The following is a 19,196-nucleotide window of genomic DNA, read 5'->3' on the forward strand; positions in this document are numbered from 1 at the left end:
GACATTCTGTTAGCCTTCTTAATTTCTTCTGAACACTGTCTGGCAGTTGATGGCGTAGAGTCCATTACAACTCCTAAGTCCTTCCCTTTTAGGGTCTACTTTCAATTTTCGGACCACCCATGGTGTATTCAAATCTAACATTTTTACTTTCTACATGAAATACTTGCATTAAATGTCATATGCCACATATTTCCCTAGCCTGTATGGTGTCCAAGTCCCTCTGGAATGATTCAATGGATTTAAGATTATATGTCAGTCCACCTACCTTGGTATCATCGGCTAACCTAATCAACTTGTTACTTATATTCCCTTTCAAATCATTTTATATATACAGTAATCCCTCGCTATATCGCGCTTCGCCTTTCGCGGCTTCACTCCATCGCGGATTTTATATGTAAGCATATTTAAATATATATCGCGGATTTTTTGCTGGTTCGCGGATTTCTGCGGACAATGGGTTTTTTAATTTCTGGTACATGCTTCCTCAGTTGGTTTGCCCAGTTGATTTCATACAAGGGACGCTATTGGCAGATGGCTGAGAAGCTACCCGGCTTACTTTTCTCTGTCTCTCTTGCGCAGACTTTCTCTGATCCTGACGTAGGGGGATTGAGCAGGGGGGCTGTTCGCACACCTAGACGATACGGACGCTCGTCTAAAAATGCTGAAAGATTATCTTCACGTTGCTATCTTTTGTGCAGCTGCTTCCTGAAACGACATGCTGCACGGTGCTTCGCATACTTAAAAGCTCGAAGGGCACGTATTGATTTTTGGTTGTTTGTTTTTATCTCTCTCTCTCTCTCTCTCTGCTCCTGACGGAGGGGGTGTGAGCTGCCGCCTTCAACAGCTTTGTGCCGCGGTGCTTCGCATACTTAAAAGCAAACAGCCCTATTGATTTGTTTCCTTTTCTCTATCTCTGTGACATGATCTGCTCCTGACACGCACTTCTTTGAAGAGGAAGATATGTTTGCATTCTTTTAATTGTGAGACGGAAATGTCATCTCTGTCTTGTCATGGAGCAGTTTAAACTTTTGAAAAAGAGACAAATGTTTGTTTGCAGTGTTTGAATAACGTTCCTGTCTCTCTACAACCTCCTGTGTTTCTGTGCAAATCTGTGACCCAAGCATGACAATGTAAAAATAACCATATAAACATATGGTTTCTACTTCGCGGATTTTCTTATTTCGCGGGCGGCTCTGGAATGCAACCCCCGCGATGGAGGAGGGATTACTGTATATATATATAATATATATATAAAATTAAAAATAGCAGCATCCCTAGCTCTGACCCCCAGTGGGACACTTCTCTTAACATTAGCCGATTCCGAAAGGTTCCTTGCACCATGGTCCTCGGCTTCCTGTGTCTAAGCTAATTTTGCATCCATATGCAAATACCCCGAACTCCCACTTCTGACTGAAAACAAACCCTCCGAGCCAGTGGTCATAATTATGAATTATATAGATGCAATACTTATTCTCTTTTGTTATTTTTTTTAAACTATAACTGATTTTGTAAGGGATGTGTGATGTATTGTGGACTTTGCTATGGTTTTAGCCTCTTCCTAGTGATGACCTGTAGCTGTGGAGTGAGTGATAGATAGATAGATAGATAGATAGATAGATAGATAGATAGATAGATACGTGTTTCCTTTCCACATTTTGCTGCAGAGCTGTTACAGGATGAGCTCTGCTGCCTTCATGTACTTTGGGAAATGTGGGAAGTACAGGCTTTGTGGTGGGGAAATTTGACGTGAGCATCCTTCCTTGTGGTATCTCCCCCTGGGGCAGCTCAGAGGTCACTTTGTTACCTGAGGAAACTCCCCAGCCCTTAATCCCATTGAGAATTTGTGGTCAATCCTCAAGAGGCGGGTTAACAAACAAAAACTCACCAATTCTGACAAACTCCAAGCATTGATTATACAAGAATGGACTGCTGCCATCAGTCATTGATTTGGCCCAGAAGTTGATTGACAGCCAGCATGCCAGGGCTTGAAAAAGAAGGGCAAACACTGCAGATATGGACTCTTTGCATAAACTTAATGTAATTGTCAATAAAAGCCTTTGAAACGTATGAAATGCTTGTAATTCTACTTCAGTATACCACAGAAACATCTGACAAAAAGATCTAAAAACACTGAAGCAGCAAACTTTGTGAAAACCAATACTTGTGTCATTCTCAAAACTTTTGGCCCCAGATCGTATAACAGAAATAAATAGTGAAAGCCTCTGTTCAGAATTGGTTCAACTCCAGATGAGCTTATCCTGTATCATGGCTAATCAATGTGATTGGCATAAATAAATCCTGACACTGCACTATGCATCCATTAACATTATAATGGAGAATGTAAATGCCACTGGTGTGTTGTATAGCTGAGTAATCCTCCCCATCCAAAGCAGACAGATATAGCCACGCTGATTCAGTGTCTCATCTTCAAAATTTTCTTCCACTTGTACATTATTGCAATACTTTGTCAATTTCTCTGCTGATTTTAAATAAGTCATTTTGATATACATTTTGGAGTTCAGTGCCTTCGGTGTAGCTGTAGAGGAGTGGCAGGGCACAGATGTGATTACTAAAGGTACTTTTCACATTTTTGGAATGCCACTCTGTTTTATAAATGAAACTATTTTCAATGTTAAGATAACAGAAGATTATTACTTTTCACCTTTATTAACGTACAACAATTTTAAATATTTTAAAAATGACAATATGATGAGATAGTTCTGTATTATTACCCAAATGCAACCTGTAATCTTGTCAGTTGTGTCTTAAACATATGCTTTATTTATTTTTGTTTACTGTGTGAATGTCTTGGCTTATATGGTAAGAAGTTTTAATACAGAAAGGAAAATTATCAAGTTTAGTGGCTTTACTTTTGCAACCAAAGTTTTACAGTCACTTATGCTTATAAAAGGATGTTTGTTATTTCTGCCAGCTTTTACAGTATTTCATGTTATGAATTAATGCAAACAATAGAGAAGTAGATTGAAAATAAACATTTATTTTTCCTTTTAAACTTTATACAGGAGACGATCCTCACAGCTGTTCTGAATGTGGCAAACAGTTTTTTGACAGGAGCCATTTTGAGAATCACAAAAGAATTCACACAGGAGAAAAGCCTTATTCTTGTTCTGATTGTGGCAAATGTTTTTCACAAAGGAGCATTCTCACAAGACACACAAAAATCCACACGGGAGAGAAGCCTTATTGCTGTTCTGAATGTGGCAAGCGATTTGTACAAAGGAATAAACTTTATAGCCACCAAACAATTCACACGGGGGAGAAGCCATATTACTGTTCTGAATGTGGCAAGCGGTTTGCGCATAAGAGCAGTGTTCAGATCCACAAAACAATACACAGAGGAGAAAAGCTCTATTGCTGTTCTGAATGTGGCAAACGATTTTCACACAAGAGCACACTTCAGATCCACCAAAGAATTCACACAGGAGAAATGTTGTATTCCTGTTCTGAATGTGGAAAGCAGTTTTTGAAAAAATGCAGACTTCAGAAACACAAAATCATTCACACAGGTGAAAAGCCTTATTGTTGTTCTATGTGTGGCAAACGTTTTTTTTACAAGAGTGGTCTTCAGAGCCACCAACGAATTCACACAGGAGAAAAGCCTTATACCTGTTCTGAATGTGGCAAGCGGTTTTCACAAAGGAGCAATCTTTTGACCCACCAAAAAATTCATACTTGATAGAAGCAATTTTGTTTTTTTGAATGTGGCAAAAGGCTATCATAAAAGGAGGAAGCTTCAGGCATAGAAGAAGTCAGCAGCCCCACCACTGTTGAATAAAGAAAGACAACACATGTTCCAAGAACAACTAGAAACAGTCTAGTGATCAAATGAAGGTAAAGAAGAGCACCTCTGCTTAAGTGATCTTGAGTGTTCAGCTGAGAGGGGTATCCTGGGAGGGCTTGTGCAGAAATGCAGTGCAAAAATGTAATCTTCATTTTCAAATTAGGTAAGATAACCAATGCAAATTTAGGATACTTAATTTGAACAATTAAGGAAAGAAACAAACTAGAGAAGAAAAATTAGAATACCTCCAATGCCCAGGAAAAGTAGAAATGTTACAGGAAAGAAAGCCAGCATTTATACAAACAGGCAAATTTGCATCAAAAAGAGGTCATTTATATGTCCGAGAAAACCCCAACTATAAACCTAGACAACCAGAAAAACATTAGCCAAAAGTGGAATGTCCAACAACGTAACCAGTTCTCAAACCTGAAATGCCAGTAATAAAATGGAAAGGAAGAGGGAAGAAACGAAACGCTGGAAATCCAGTAGACTGAAAATAACAGCAGAAGTTTAATTTCAACAGAATCCACCTAAAAAGTACAAGAGAAGATCAATGAGAATTAGAAAAACTGATATTAGAAATGCACAAAAGTCGCACAGAGTAAACCAACATCTGAGAACACTTCAAGAGCAGGAAAGACATCGTCATTAGTGGACAAAGTCATCCAGGAAATTAAAGAGGAGCTTGTGGACTTAAGCAATGGACAAATACACAGAAAACATTTCAGGTGAAAGAAGTGACCAGGAATAGCAATAAACCGTAATGGACAAAATACTACAAGTAAGGTGAAAAAGACCACAACTGACAGCCACCGATCTACAGTAGAATGGGGTCTGCTTATGGTGCAATAAAACTCCTCACCACTAATGTAACAGCACAGAAGAAAATCAAAGTAAGGAAATGTCAACAAAATGACACCCCACCCTGTATTAAATGAATATTAAAATATTCTGTGAGGTGTGGTGTCCTTCATCAAATAGTATATGAAAAGCCCTAAAAATTGAACTGGTGAAGTTAGACAATTGCATATTAATACATGAAGACCTACAACTCAATAATCTGACAGAAGGCAAAACGTTAAGATATAAACAAACTCAAAGAACGTATGGAGCAAACTGTTGTAGGACAATCAGAATAAGTCCCAGAGAATGTAAAGTAACGTCATCGCCTGAACAAAAAAAGACAAACATTTTTAGAAAAAATATATCAGAAACACAATAAATAAGCAACTCGGAAAAGCAAACTTCAAACAGAAACCGGAAAAACAAAGCTGAAAGGAATGGAATGGCTTGAGGTAACAGCCGAAAGAACAAACTCGGAACTTAACTGCTGTTAACTGGAAAACACCTGGTGGTCCATATGCTGTACCCCACTTCTGGTTAGAGCAACAAACATCTGTGTACTGAGAAATGGCTAAGAAAATTCTGAACCGCCCAGTCTTCACATGACCTGCCTTACCACTGTGTATAAACTATTCTTCTTAATAGGAGAGACCAGCAAAATGGAAAAGATGACCCAAGAAAGATGGTTCTTTTAAAAAGCAAGTTTTAGATGGGGATGTTATCATGTAATATTTTCATTTCTAAAGTATTAAGTGGGCTAATATTACAAGTAGCAGAGTAATCGGTGACTTTTTTTTTAAAATGCATGTTAAAGAATCAACAAGAAGGGAACCCTTTCCAGATTTAGGCCTGGATTGAGGGGTTAGAGGTGAGCGAACCATTGAGTCGCTGTGACCAGATGTAACACATTTGAATGTTTGGGCAGAGCTCTGATACGAACACCCAAACTTAAGATTTTGATCAGATGCCGCTAGGCTTAAATGAGATGACTTGAGAGAGCCTTGTAAATGTGGGTACAGTTGAGATTCAGGAGAAGCATATCCCAAAATTTAGAAGAAGTCACAAGTGATGAATAACAGGAAATTACAACTGTATAAGACATCTGAGAGTAATATCTCCATTGATTAACTGTAGTGCTTATGAGAACAATCATTGAAAAGGATGTCAGGAAAGCTAAAGGGCAAGTGAGAAATATTGAAATAAAGAAAGATGACTTAAAGAGATTACTTCAGTTTTTTTAATTTGCACATATGAAGAAGGTGATAAACAACAACAATAATAACAGAGACTAATAAAGGGGGTACAAAGAGATTTAAGAATTGTAGTCTCCTCGGAACAGATAATATCTCTTCTGGAGGTCTCAAAGCAGTTGCTGGGTGCATAACACAACATTAATGATGAATTAATTAACAGAAGAAATTATGACGGAGAAGATCAAGCAGCATATGATGGAGAGAACAGGTATGTTATTAAACAGTCAAAAAGAGTTTAGACAGTGAAGGTTGTGTTTCACTAAAATGCTGAGGTTCTATGAGGAAACGACAAAAGAAGAGGTACTGTACACGTGATATTTAACTTTATTCTCAGAAGGCTTTTGATAAAGTACTACATGGAGGCTAGCAATAATAATAATAAAATACAGGAATTCAGGAAAATGTCTGTTGGTGGATTAAAAATTGACTTGCATATCAGAAACAAAGGGTTATGGTGAAGGGGATGTTTAGGAATTAGGTGATGTTAAGTGGTGTGCTTTAAGGATCGGTTTGGCGGCTGCTGCAAGATGAAGGGTGAAGGTTGGATGCAAGTCCGCCTTTGCCTGCCGAAAAACTGGAAAAGGCCCAGAGGGACTAGAACCTGGCAGTAGATCCTTCTTCTTTTTTTTTTTTTCTTTTCTGGAATTCTCCAGGAAGAGCTGGAATATCAAGCTGGTGAAAAGGAAATTTGGGCTATCCTGCTTAGCCTGATGCCACCATAACCCTCATCAGGAAAAGGAGTTTTAGAAAACCAGGTGAGATTCTTTTTTTTCTGCATTCCTTGATTGGTCCTTTAGTCTGAACACAGTAATCTATTACAATGCCTGGGGTTGGATTTTCCATTGTGCTGCACAGGGCTACATATTCTAAAATGGGCATTTCATATTTTTCTCTTTTGTGTAGAAGATACAGTTGAACACTTTTAGGTAATCTTGGTTGTCGCTGGGAAGCTGGGGCCTATTCCAGCATAAGCAAGATTAGAAAATATGGATAGCCATTGCCTTGACATTCCCATTCTCTTCTGTTGTAATCTATCCGACTGAATGGTGGTGTGCTTGTCCGGTATGCAAATCCATACCGTTGAAGTAGTCTCCACCAGATTTGTACAGAGGAACACTACAGGCTAGTTTTCAATTCCAAAATTGACTTGGTGCCTCCTGCTAGTGTTAAATAAAGATGAAGTTACTCGTCGGCCGTTTAGAGGTTCTGTGTGTGGCGTGTGACCGGGTGACACACACAGTCGTGTGGATGGCCTGTCCTTTGAGGTGGCTGTTGGTGCACATCTTCAACCTGCTGCCTACCCTGAGATTATATCAAAAAAATGTTCATGTTTTTGACACAAACTTTTATGCAGAGATGTATAGGTAGTTCATAGTGACTTTGTGCTACCTTTTGTGCCTTATTATATTCTTATGACAAATTAACCTATTTATCTTTGTGTTACAAATATCTACATTTGTTTTATATGTATTATGCTACAACAGTTATTCTGATTGAACTTATCTGGATGATACAAAATATTAAAGGCGAGAAAGAATAAATATTTGATTAGTTTTACCTCAGTCTTTGAGTATATAATTGTCCCAGTTGTTGTTATATATATTTTTATGTTGCTTTTTTTTAATATAAAAAAAGTTCCAATGGTTTTACAGTATTGTTAGAGGTTTTCTTTTTCAGAGCCACATTCTGACCATAGCAGATCTGTTCTTTTTTGCAGCTCAAGGAGTATCTTTGGAGTTGAGAATTCCAGTGCTTTAATTTAGCAGCCATTGCTGTGTTCCAGATATTATGGCGCCGCAATATAGAGGGGGCCATGTATAAAAAGTGTTGTCATTTCTAAATGTTAGTGACAGAAATACAGTTAGGTCCATAAATATTTGGACAGAGACAACTTTTTTCTAATTTTGGTTCTGTACATTACCACAATGAATTTTAAATGAAACAACTCAGATGCAGTTGAAGTGCAGACTTTCAGCTTTAATTCAGTGGGGTGAACAAAATGATTGCATAAAAATGTGAGGCAACTAAAACTTTTTTTGAACACAATCCCTTCATTTCAGGGGCTCAAAGGTAATTGGACAAATTAAATAACTGGAAATAAAATGTTCATTTCTAATACTTGGTTGAAAACCCTTTGCTGGCAATGACAGCCTGAAGTCTTGAACTCATGGACATCACCAGATGCTGGGTTTCCTCCTTTTTAATGCTCTGCCAGGCCTTTACTGCAGTGGCTTTCAGTTGCTGTTTATTTGTGGGCCTTTCTGTCTGAAGTTTAGTCTTCAACAAGTGAAATGCCTGCTCAATTGGGTTAAGATCAGGTGACTGACTTGGCCATTCAAGAATGTTCCACTTCTTTGCTTTAATAAACTCCTGGGTTGCTTTCGCTGTATGTTTTGGGTCATTGGGTGGCGTTTCATGATACAGATGGACAATCAATTTGACTGCATTTAGCTGGATTTGAGCAGACAGTATGTCTCTGAACACCTCAGAATTCATTCGGCTGCTTCTGTCTTGTGTCACATCATCAATAAACACTAGTGTCCCAGTGCCACTGACAGCCATGCACGGCCAAGCCCTCACACTGCCTCCACCGTGTTTTACAGATGATGTGCTATGCTTTGGATAATATGCTGCTCCATGCCTTCTCCATACTTTTTTCTTGCCATCATTCTGGTAGAGGTTGATCTTGGTTTCATCTGTCCAAAGAATGTTTTTCCAGAACTGTGCTGGCTTTTTTAGATGTTCTTCAGCAAAGTCCACTCTAGCCTTTCTATTCTTGAGGCCTATGAGTGGCTTGCACCTTGCAGTGCACCCTCTGTATTTACTTTCATGCAGTCTTCTCTTTATGGTAGACTTGGATATCAATACGCCGACCCCCTGGAGAGTGTTGTTCACTTGGTTGTCTGTTGTGAAGGGGTTTCTCTTCACGATGGAAATGATTCTGCGGTCATCCACCACTGTTGTCTTCCGTGGACGTCCAGGTCTTTTTGCGTTGCTCAGTTCACCAGTGCTTGCTTTCTTTCTCAGGATGTACCAAACTGTAGATTTTGCCACTCGTAATATTGTAGCAATTTCTCCGATGGGTTTTTTCTGTTTTCACAGCTTAAGGATGGCTTCTTTCACCTGCATGGAGAGCTCCTTTGACCGCATGTTGTCTGTTCACAGCAAAATCTTCCACATGCAAGCACCACACCTCAAATCAACTCCAGGCCTTTTATCTGCTTAATTGATAATGACATAATGACGGACTTGCCCACACCCGCCCATGAAATAGCCGTTGAGTCAATTGTCCAATTACTTTTGAGCCCCTGAAATAAAGGGATTGTGTTAAAAAAATGCTTTAGTTGCCTCACATTTTTATGCAATCGTTTTGTTCACCCCACTGAATTAAAGCTGAAAGTCTGCACTTCAACTGCATCTGAGTTGTTTCATTTAAAATTCATTGTGGTAATGTACAGAACCAAAATTAGAAAAAAGTTGTCTGTGTCCAAATATTTATGGACCTAACTGTATATGAAAGTCTGCAATGTGCAATTTAATTACGTCTGTTTGATTTGTAATTTTAAACTGTGGAGCGGAGCATGTAATCAAGAAATATGTCTTTGTCCCAAACAGTATAGAGGGCACTGTGTATGTGCTTCTGTTGTTTGTTTTTGTGATGATTTATTTAATTAACAAAAAATGGGGAAAACTTGGATAAAGCAAGCTATCCAAGTTGTGATGGAAGACTGACCTTTCCCCCTCAATCACTTGCTGTTCATTGGTGTCGCCGGTTCACTTTTCGTCATTGAGTCCCATTTCTACACCATAGTGCCCAGACCCATCAAAGATGGCCCCTTCAGTTTGTCCCTGTCTATATTTTCTTTCAGTCCTGTTCTCCTCGTATCTCCAGTCTCAAGGAGGTGGTGATTCTGCGCACACAGAGCTTTAATTTCTTTCTTCCTTTCTTCATTTAATCCATCAAGGACCATTGTGGAGGTGGTGACGGGTCACCCATTGAAAAAGTATCAAGGGTTTTACGTTTCTGATTAATGAAAGAGAAAAACTAACAAACAAGTTGGAGTGTCCATGACCGTGAGTTAGAGATGAAATGGACACGAGCTGAAAACGAAAACAACTCTATAGAGTGAAAGAGATGACCTGTGGCATACATCAGAATCAGAATCAGCTTTATTGGCCAAGTATATGTACACATACAAGGAATTGGACTCCGGTTTTACCTAGTATTGTCCCTGATGCTGTGAGATTGACTTAAGTGTTCATGAGAGTGATGGCCTGAGGAAAGAAACTGTTCACATGTCTGGTAGTTTTGGCGTACAGTGCTCTGTAGCGCCTACCAGAGGGAAGAAGTTGAAAAAGGTTGTAACCAGGGTGTGATGGGTCTGCAATGATGTTTTCTGCCCGATTCCTGACTCGAGATCTGTATAAGTCTTGAATGGAGGGCAGATCAACACCAATGATTTTTTCTGCAATCCTGACTGTCCGTTGAAGTCTGTTCCTGTCCTGTTTTGTGGCTGAGCCAAACCAAACTGTGATAGATGAACAGAGAACAGACTGGATTACTGCAGAGTAAAATTGGATGAGCAGCTCCTGAGGCAGGTTGAACTTCATGAGCTGGCGCAGGAAGTACAACCTCTGCTGGGCCTTTTTAACAATTGTGTTTATGTTTAGTTCCCACTTTAGGTCCTGGGAAATTGTGGATCCCAGAAACCTAAAGTTTTCCACAGCAGACACAATGCTGTTGAGTAGTGTGAGAGGGGGCAGCACTGGGGGGCTCCTCCTGAAGTCCACTGCCATCTCCACAGTTTTAAGCTTGTTCAGCTCCAGGTTGTTTTGACCGCACCAGAGGGCCAGCTGTTCGACCTCTCGTCTGTATACAGACTCGTCACTGTCCTTGATGAGGCCAATGACTGTCATATCATCTGCGAACTTCAGGATTTTAACAGACGGGTCTCTTGAGTTGCAGTCATTTGTGTAGAGGGAGAAGAGCAGAGGAGAGAGGACACATCCCTGGGGGGGGGCGCCAGTGCTGACTGTTCGTGTGCTGGATGTGATTTTTCCCAGTCTCACTTGCTGCTTCCTATCTGTCAGGAAGTTTTTGATCCACTGGGAGATGGGAGCTGGTACAGTGAGCCAAGTGAGTTTGGTGTGGAGGACTTCTGGAATGATAGTATTGAATGCCGAGCTGAAGTCCACAAACAGGATCCTAGCATATGTCCCTGGAGAGTCGAGATGTTGCAGGATGTTGAATGGTAAGTGATTGTTTGTGTGTATTTATAAAGTAACATGACGTACATTTGGTGTAAATTACAGGAGTGTGTGTGTGTAATGTACTCATCATCTCCATCAGTAACTGGAGGGTGAACAATGGAAGCTCATCAAAGTGGAAAGGTGGGAGAAGAGGACAAGGAACAAATTGAATTGTACTGTTAACTGCTGGAGGCTCCTCAGTAGATTTAAAAAAAAACAAAAAACGCCAACACAAACGTTTAAGACCGCACATTATTAATAAAACACATGGGCCCACACAAAAAGCAGTAGGATTTGAAATATTTCCCTCCTCTAGAATGGTATAGATGAAAACCAGTTGCAAAGAATACCAATTGAAGGTCCGTTATTTGTCCTTCTCTTAAGCTATTAACACAGTCTGGTCTCCTCTTACTTATTGTTCTCTACTGTTCTCCAAAATACAATGGGTTATTTTTGTCTGACATGGCTGAACTGCTAACTCCAATTTAAGTTGTCTTTCTCAGACCGTAATTCTTGTAGGTGTAGGTGGATGAGTTGAAATACTTGGGATCAACAGTACAGAGTCACGAGGAGTGTGGAAGAGAGGTGAAGAAGAGAGTGCAGGCAGGGTGACGTGGGTGGAGAACAACAACATTTATTTCTGTAGCACATTTTCATACAAAAGATATAGCTCAAAGTACTTTACAGGATGAAGGAAGAGAAAAAAAATAAAATTAGACAATAGTAATTAACATACTGTAGAATAAAAGTAAGGTCCGATGGCCAGGGAGGACAAAAAAAAAAAAAAAAAACCCAGAAGGCTGCAGAAAAAAAAGCCAAAATCTGCAGGGGTTCCAAGGCCACGAGACCACCCAGCCCTCTCTGGGCATTCTACCTAACATAAATGAAGAGTGTCAGGAGTGATTTGTGACAGACGGATATCAGCAAGAGTGAAAGGAAGGTCTACAGGACGGTAGTGAGACCAGCTATGTTATATGGGCTGGAGACGCTGGCCCTTACCAGAAAGCAGGAGACAGAGCTGGAGGTGGCAGAGTTAAAGATGCTAAGATTTGCATTGGGTGTGACAAGGATGGACAGGATTAGAAATGAGTACATTAGAGGGTCAGCTCAAGTTGGACGGTTGGGAGACAAAGTCAGCTTGTTATTACCATTTACTGTCCGGAGCAGTTGATGTGGGTGTTTCCAACAGGGCATAAGGGTGCCCTTTCTTTGGAACATCAGTACATACACGAAGCCATCTGCTGAAAAACAGTGGCACGATGTAGAAGGAGGCTCCTGATCTAAGGGGCAGTTCAAGGCTTTAGTTAGTGCTACACAATAGTTATGCATTGGAGAGTCAGTGGGACTGAAGGTGGATGGAGCATCAGCCAGTCCATTAAAATTTCATGAGGAGATAAACTGGGTATTCTCTTGGGAGGGGATACTGCACTTCAGACCAGCTTCTGTAGATTAGTTGTTTTGCTTGATTTTCATAATTTGGTCCAGTCCTGCTAACTGAGGATGATAGGATTGGATCAAGTTATGCTTGCTTTGTAATTCTTTGCAAATGCCTTGCATGATGCCGCACACGCCACTTGTTCCATGACCATTTGCAGTTACCCTTGTATAGGCAAAGGCTTTTCATGTGCCACTGTGATTTGTAAGGGTTATTCAAACACACCACTTTATTTACAGTGAGAATCTAAGTGACAGGGTGAACCTGACAGGATGATGAGATGAGTCCAGTGTGACAGAAAGCTGAAGTGCTGATGTCCCCTGTTTGCCCAGAGTGAACGGCTATTTCAAGGTTTCCCAAGCAAGCAAACTTTGCAGTCAGCAAACCAATTGTATTTGGAAGTTGGATGTTCAAAGAGAAGGTATAAAAATCGAACAACCGGATGGAACTCCAGAGCTCAACTACAGATGGATGGAAGACATTACTGCTGCCCCTGCCTAGGACAATGCTTTCCCAACACTCTGTCAAAGACTGGACAAGCCGATCTCAGGAAACCCTGACTGCATCATGCTTTGGTCAAGTATAGCACTCCTTTGATTAGGCAAGTATCTTCCATTAGTGCTACTAATTCTTTTGATCACCACCTTACCTTTAGGGAATGGTATCTATCTATCTATCTATCTATCTATCTATCTATCTATCTATCTATCTATCTATCTATCTATCTATCTATCTATCTATCTATCTATCTATCTATCTATCTATCTATCTATCTATCTATCTATCTATCTATCTATCTATCTATCTATCTAATCCATCCATGCATTATCCAACCTGCTATATCCTAACTAGAGGCTCACGGGTGTCTGCTGAAGCCAATCCCAGTAAACACAGGGCGCAAGGCCACTGCAGTGCGCACACACACTAGAAACAATTTAGGATCGCCAATGCACCTAACCTGCATGTCTTTGGACTGTGGGACGAAACACACGTAGATACGGGGAGAACATGCAAACTCCATGCAGGGAGGACCCGGGAAGCAAACCCAGGTCTCCTTACTGTGCGGCAGCTGCACTACCCACTGTGCCACCGTGACGCCCTTATATATATAATATATATTATAACACACACACACACACACACGAGTCTCGCTTATCCGACATAAATGGGGTGGCAGAACGTTGGATAAGTGAAAATGTCGGAATAATGGGAGGTGTTAAGAAAAAGCCTATTAAACGTCAAACTGTGTTATAATTTTACACATTATGAACCTAATAATCATGTTTTACAACAAAACAACAGAAAAAGTTAACTGAAAAAATGAACTTACAGTTACAGAATTGTCTGAAGTTAAATACAGTATGTACTGTACTTAAAAAGTTCAGTCCTGTGATGATTTAAAGAAATTTTTGATCGTAGTCTGCTTTCCTGACGAGTGTAGTTTCTTCGCTGCCGAGGCTCACCATCTTTGCAACATCATTATGTCAATTCCCGTAGCTTCTTCTTGTTGCTCAATGTATTTAACTGCAGTTTCTAGAGCCTTAACTCCGTCACTCATATAGTCAACATCCGTACGAGTGTATACTTTTTACTACAGAATTGTGACTGACTGTGTGTGTGTGTGCTGTGACGTGCGAGTCCCTGTCTTGCACCCCAAAACACGAAGCTGAGTCTCAGTACTTTAGCAACACCAGCTTTATTCAGCTTGAAACAGCAACAGCGCAGTTATTTATTGTAGCGGGATCTGCCACTGTCCTATACACAGACACAGCAGTCAGGCAGGGCCGTGGCCAAGTAGTACTGTGCCCTGCACATTTATAATGTTCCTTGTTCCTTGTATCACCCATCGACGGCAGGCACTTACAGCATGTCCGCGATCTTTTCGGATTCGCTTTTACGGTGAACTGCTACAGAGCTGGGAGACTGTGATTGCTTTGGGACGCTCTTCCGCATGTCGTCCCGTTGGGTGGAATCCCGCAACAGCTCAGAAACTCACTCACACCGGCCATGATTCTTTTCAAAGGTAAAGTGCAGGTTAATTTGTTTTATGTATTTTTACTTTATATTTTGTATTAATCATTTTTAGTCCTGCGGTGGGTTGGCACCCTGCCCAGGATTGGTTCCTGCCTTGTGCCCTGTGTTGGCTGGGATTGGCTCCAGCAGACCCCCGTGACCCTGTGTTCGGATTCAGCGGGTTGGAAAATGGATGGATGGATAATCATTTTTATATGAATAGTTTTGGGTTGTGGAACAAATCATCCGAGTTTCCATTATTTCGTATGGAGAAATTCACTTTGATATACGAGTGCTTTGGACTATGAGCGCGTTTCTGGAACGAATTTCAGTGCATCCAGAAAGTATTCTCAGCGCATCACTTTTTCCACATTTTGTTATGTTACAGCCTTATTCCAAAATGGATTAAATTCATTTTTTCCTCAGAATTCTACACACAACACCCCATAATGACAACGTGAAAAAAGTTGGAGATTTTTGCAAATTTATTAAAAATAAAAACATTGAGAAAGCACATGTACATAAGTATTCACAGCCTTTGCCATGAAGCTCAAAACTGAGCTCAGGTGCATCCCGTTTCCCCTGATCATCCTTGAGATGTTTCTGCAGCTTCATTGGAGTCCACCTGTGGTAAATTCAGTTGACTGGACATGATTTGGAAAGGCACACACCTGTCTATATAAGGTCCCACAGTCGACAGTTCATGTCAGAGCACAAACCAAGCATGAAGTCAAAGGAATTGTCTGTAGACCTCCGAGACAGGATTATCTCGAGGCACAAATCTGGGGAAGGTTACAGAAAAATTTCTGCTGCTTTGAAGGTCCCAATGAGCACAGTGACCTCCATCATCCGTAAGTGGAAGAAGTTCGAAATCACCAGGACTCTTCCTAGAGCTGGCTGGCCATCTAAACTGAGCGATCGGGGGAGAAGTGCCTTAGTCAGGGAGGTGACCAAGAACCCAATGGTCACTCTGTCAGAGCTCCAGAGGTCCTCTGTGGAGAGAGGAGAACCTTCCAGAAGGACAACCATCTCTGCAGCAATCCACCAATCAGGCCTGTATGGTAGAGTGGCCAGACGGAAGCCACTCCTTAGTAAAAGGCACATGGCAGCCCGCCTGGAGTTTGCCAAAAGGCCCCTGAAGGACTCTCAGACCATGAGAAAGAAAATTCTCTGGTCTGATGAGACAAAGATTGAACTCTTTGGTGTGAATGCCAGGCGTCACATTTGGAGGAAACCTGGCACCATCCCTACAGTGAAGCATGGTGGTGGCAGCATCATGCTGTGGGGATGTTTCTCAGCGGCAGGGACTGGGAGACTAGTCAGGATAAAGGGAAAGATGACTGCAGCAATGTACAGAGACATCCTGGATGAAAACCTGCTCCAGAGCGCTCTTGACCTCAGACTGGGGCGACGGTTCATCTTTCAGCAGGACAACGACCCTAAGCACACAGCCAAGATATCAAAGGAGTGGCTTCAGGACAACTCTGTGAATGTCCTCGAGTGGCCCAGCCAGAGCCCAGACTTGAATCCGATTGAACATCTCTGGAGAGATCTTAAAATGGCTGTGCACCGACGCTTCCCATCCAACCTGATGGAGCTTGAGAGGTGCTGCAAAGAGGAATGGGCGAAACTGGCCAAGGATAGGTGTGCCAAGCTTGTGGCATCATATTCAAAAAGACTTGAGGCTGTAATTGCTGCCAAAGGTGCATCGACAAAGTATTGAGCAAAGGCTGTGAATACTTATGTACATGGGATTTCTCAGGTTTTTTATTTTTAATAAATTTGCAAAAACCTCAAGTAAACTTTTTTCACGTTGTCATTATGGGGTGTTGTATGTAGAATTCTGAGGAGAAAAATGAATTTAATCCATTTTGGAATAAGGCTGTAACATAACAAAATGTGGGGCGGCACGGTGGCGCAGTGGGTAGCGCTGCTGCCTCGCAGTTGGGAGATCTGGGTTCGCTTCCCGGGTCCGCCCTGCGTGGAGTTTGCATGTTCTCCCCGTGTCTGCGTGGGTTTCCTCCGGGCGCTCCGGTTTCCTCCCACAGTCCAAAGACGTGCAGGTTAGGTGGATTGGCGATTCTAAATTGGCCCTAGTGTGTGCTTGGTGTGTGGGTGTGTTTGTGTGTGTCCTGCAGTGGGTTGGCACCCTGCCCAGGATTGGTTCCCTGCCTTGTGCCCTGTGTTGGCTGGGATTGGCTCCAGCAGACCCCCGTGACCCTGTGTTTGGATTCAGCGGGTTGGAAAATGGATGGATAGATAACAAAATGTGGAAAAAGTGATGCGCTGTGAATACTTTGCAGATGCACTGTGTGCTCACAAACTGAGGGTTCCACTGTAATTAGCTGTGGTAGAGTTGGGAGCAACAAAAAATAGACTACGCTCACACTCGCAACTTGCAGTTCTTGTTACCGATTGAGGTGTTTTTTTTTGCGGTGGGACGTCTGATAATACAGAATGTCAGATAAGCGAGACTCTACTGTATTTATATAGGTTTAGTAATGGCTGCAATCCTTAATGAACCTGCATGTGCCCCCAGATGGAAATACACCTTAATACCACCAAGTTTGGAATCCATTAGATGTATCCACTATTACATCTCAAACAAGTATATGTAGATCCATCCATCCATCCATTTTCCAACCTGCTGAATCCGAACACAGGGTCACGGGGGTCTGCTGGAGCCAATCCCAGCCAACACAGGGCACAAGGCAGGAACCAATCCCGGGCAGGGTGCCAACCCACCGCAGGACACACACAAACACACCCACACACCAAGCACACACTAGGGCCAATTTAGAATCGCCAATCCACCTAACCTGCACGTCTTTGGACTGTGGGAGGAAACCGGAGCGCCCGGAGGAAACCCACGCAGACACGGGGAGAACATGCAAACTCCACGCAGGGAGGACCCGGGAAGCGAACCCGGGTCTCCTAACTGCCATGCAGCAGCGCTACCACTGCGCCACCGTGCCGCCCCAGTATATGTAGATGGTTCAGCAAAATCCATTTCAGTGATCACCATAGGATGGAATAGGCCAGATCAATCACTTTTGCTTATATTAAATTGTTGACATGTCTCACAATGTTTGCAGTGATGTGAAGAAACTCATGAAGTCCTCACAGCAAGGCATGTCTGCTGTATCAGCAGAAACGTCTCTGGGCATGTTGGAATGTCTAATCAAGGTCTCATTATGTTGCTTTATGCAGAATCTAGAAAAGTAGTTGTGCTTCTGTGATGATTGTTCATTCAGGAAGGGGTACAGCGTTTATGAATACTTTGTCTGCTTTTTTTGCAGCTGGCACACATTTCTGAGAGGACATTTACAACCTTTGATCTTATGACTGGATGCTCTGCTACTTATTTATTGCGACCTCAAATCTTAATGTTAATCCTGCTCTTTTGCAGGTTAGTTTCCGAGCATTGGTTGCCCCAGTAATTGAGCTGGATTTTGTCAGATCTTTCTTTCTGGAACAGTCAAATCCCGATTCCACAAAGCAAGCAGGATTAGTGAGGTGTCCACATCTTTGGCCTCATGGATTATGTAATTCTTACTTAATCTGTTCCAACAGTTTTCGCTAAATCCAGGTTTTCTGGAATGGAATTAGCCCCATTTATGTGAATATGAGCATAGGGCTTGTTTATACTGTACTTCACGCTCAGAATATGCATCATGGGTGCCACGCGTTCCCAGCGTTCATTTGACGCGTCCTCTGAGCAGGTCTTCAGAAATTAAGTTGCAGTACCAGCAAAAACTTGGGGGGGCGCAGTGTGATAAAAGTCGGAACGTGACGTCAGAGTCTCTGGTTACTATCTACATGTGACAGAAATCCTCTATGCGGATCCTACGGGATCGATGTGCGCACTTCGATATTTAATGAATGGTTCGATGTGGTGAAGGAATATACCGACATACAGATGCATTTGTGGTGCTTTTATATTCAAGTGTTGCATATTCCCGATCGTAATGACAAAGTCTCACTTAGCATCTTTTGTGCCGTCTTTTTTGTGGCTTCCTTCTGACCTGACAGCAATAGATCACCACACAGAACACATTAAATGTACGATAGTCCAACTCTGCACATTTAGAATCTTTAGATTTATACTTGATATCACTTTCATGATAAAATGCATTGAAGTATGTATGTTACATTGTAAAGATAAATCGTTAATTTCGTTTAAATAATGAATACTGTTAATAATTACACACATGGGGGTGACACATTGGCGGAGCGTTAGTGCTGCTGTTTCGCAGGGAGTCACGTCGCTGGTATTCCCTGCCTGGAGTTTACATGTTTTCCTGCTGGGTATCCACATTGTGCTCCGGTTTCCTTCCAAAGATATGCAGATTTGGTGCCGCTAAAATGACGCTAGTGTAGGTGTGTGCTTGTGTTCACCTTGCAATGAGCTGAGGCACCGTCCAGGGATTGTTTCAGCCACGTGCCCAATGCTAGCCGGAATGGACACTTCCCTGGATTGATGGATTTAATCATTAAACATCCTTTTCAGAGATATTGTGGTAAGGTGTCATCAGAATTTAATGGGTGTTCCAGGCAATTCACAACACAGAGAAGCCGAACCTGTTCTCACCGTGATAAT

The 19,196-nt window shown here is 41.7% G+C and overlaps 1 protein-coding gene across 1 annotated transcript in view; it reads left to right on the forward strand.

Moving 5' to 3' along the window:
• The window catches only part of LOC127527664 (zinc finger protein 484-like), a 28,090-nt gene extending 20,606 nt beyond the window's left edge, over positions 1–7,484 (forward strand). Inside the window, exon 3 of the mRNA XM_051927148.1 lies at positions 3,024–7,484. Coding sequence (XP_051783108.1) covers positions 3,024–3,697 — 674 coding nt within the window. The 3' untranslated portion in view covers positions 3,698–7,484. The remainder of the gene's footprint in view (positions 1–3,023) is intronic.
• Positions 7,485–19,196: the final 11,712 nt, after the last annotated feature.

Source organism: Erpetoichthys calabaricus, chromosome 1, assembly GCF_900747795.2.
Source record: "Erpetoichthys calabaricus chromosome 1, fErpCal1.3, whole genome shotgun sequence".
Classification (NCBI taxonomy): domain Eukaryota; kingdom Metazoa; phylum Chordata; class Cladistia; order Polypteriformes; family Polypteridae; genus Erpetoichthys; species Erpetoichthys calabaricus.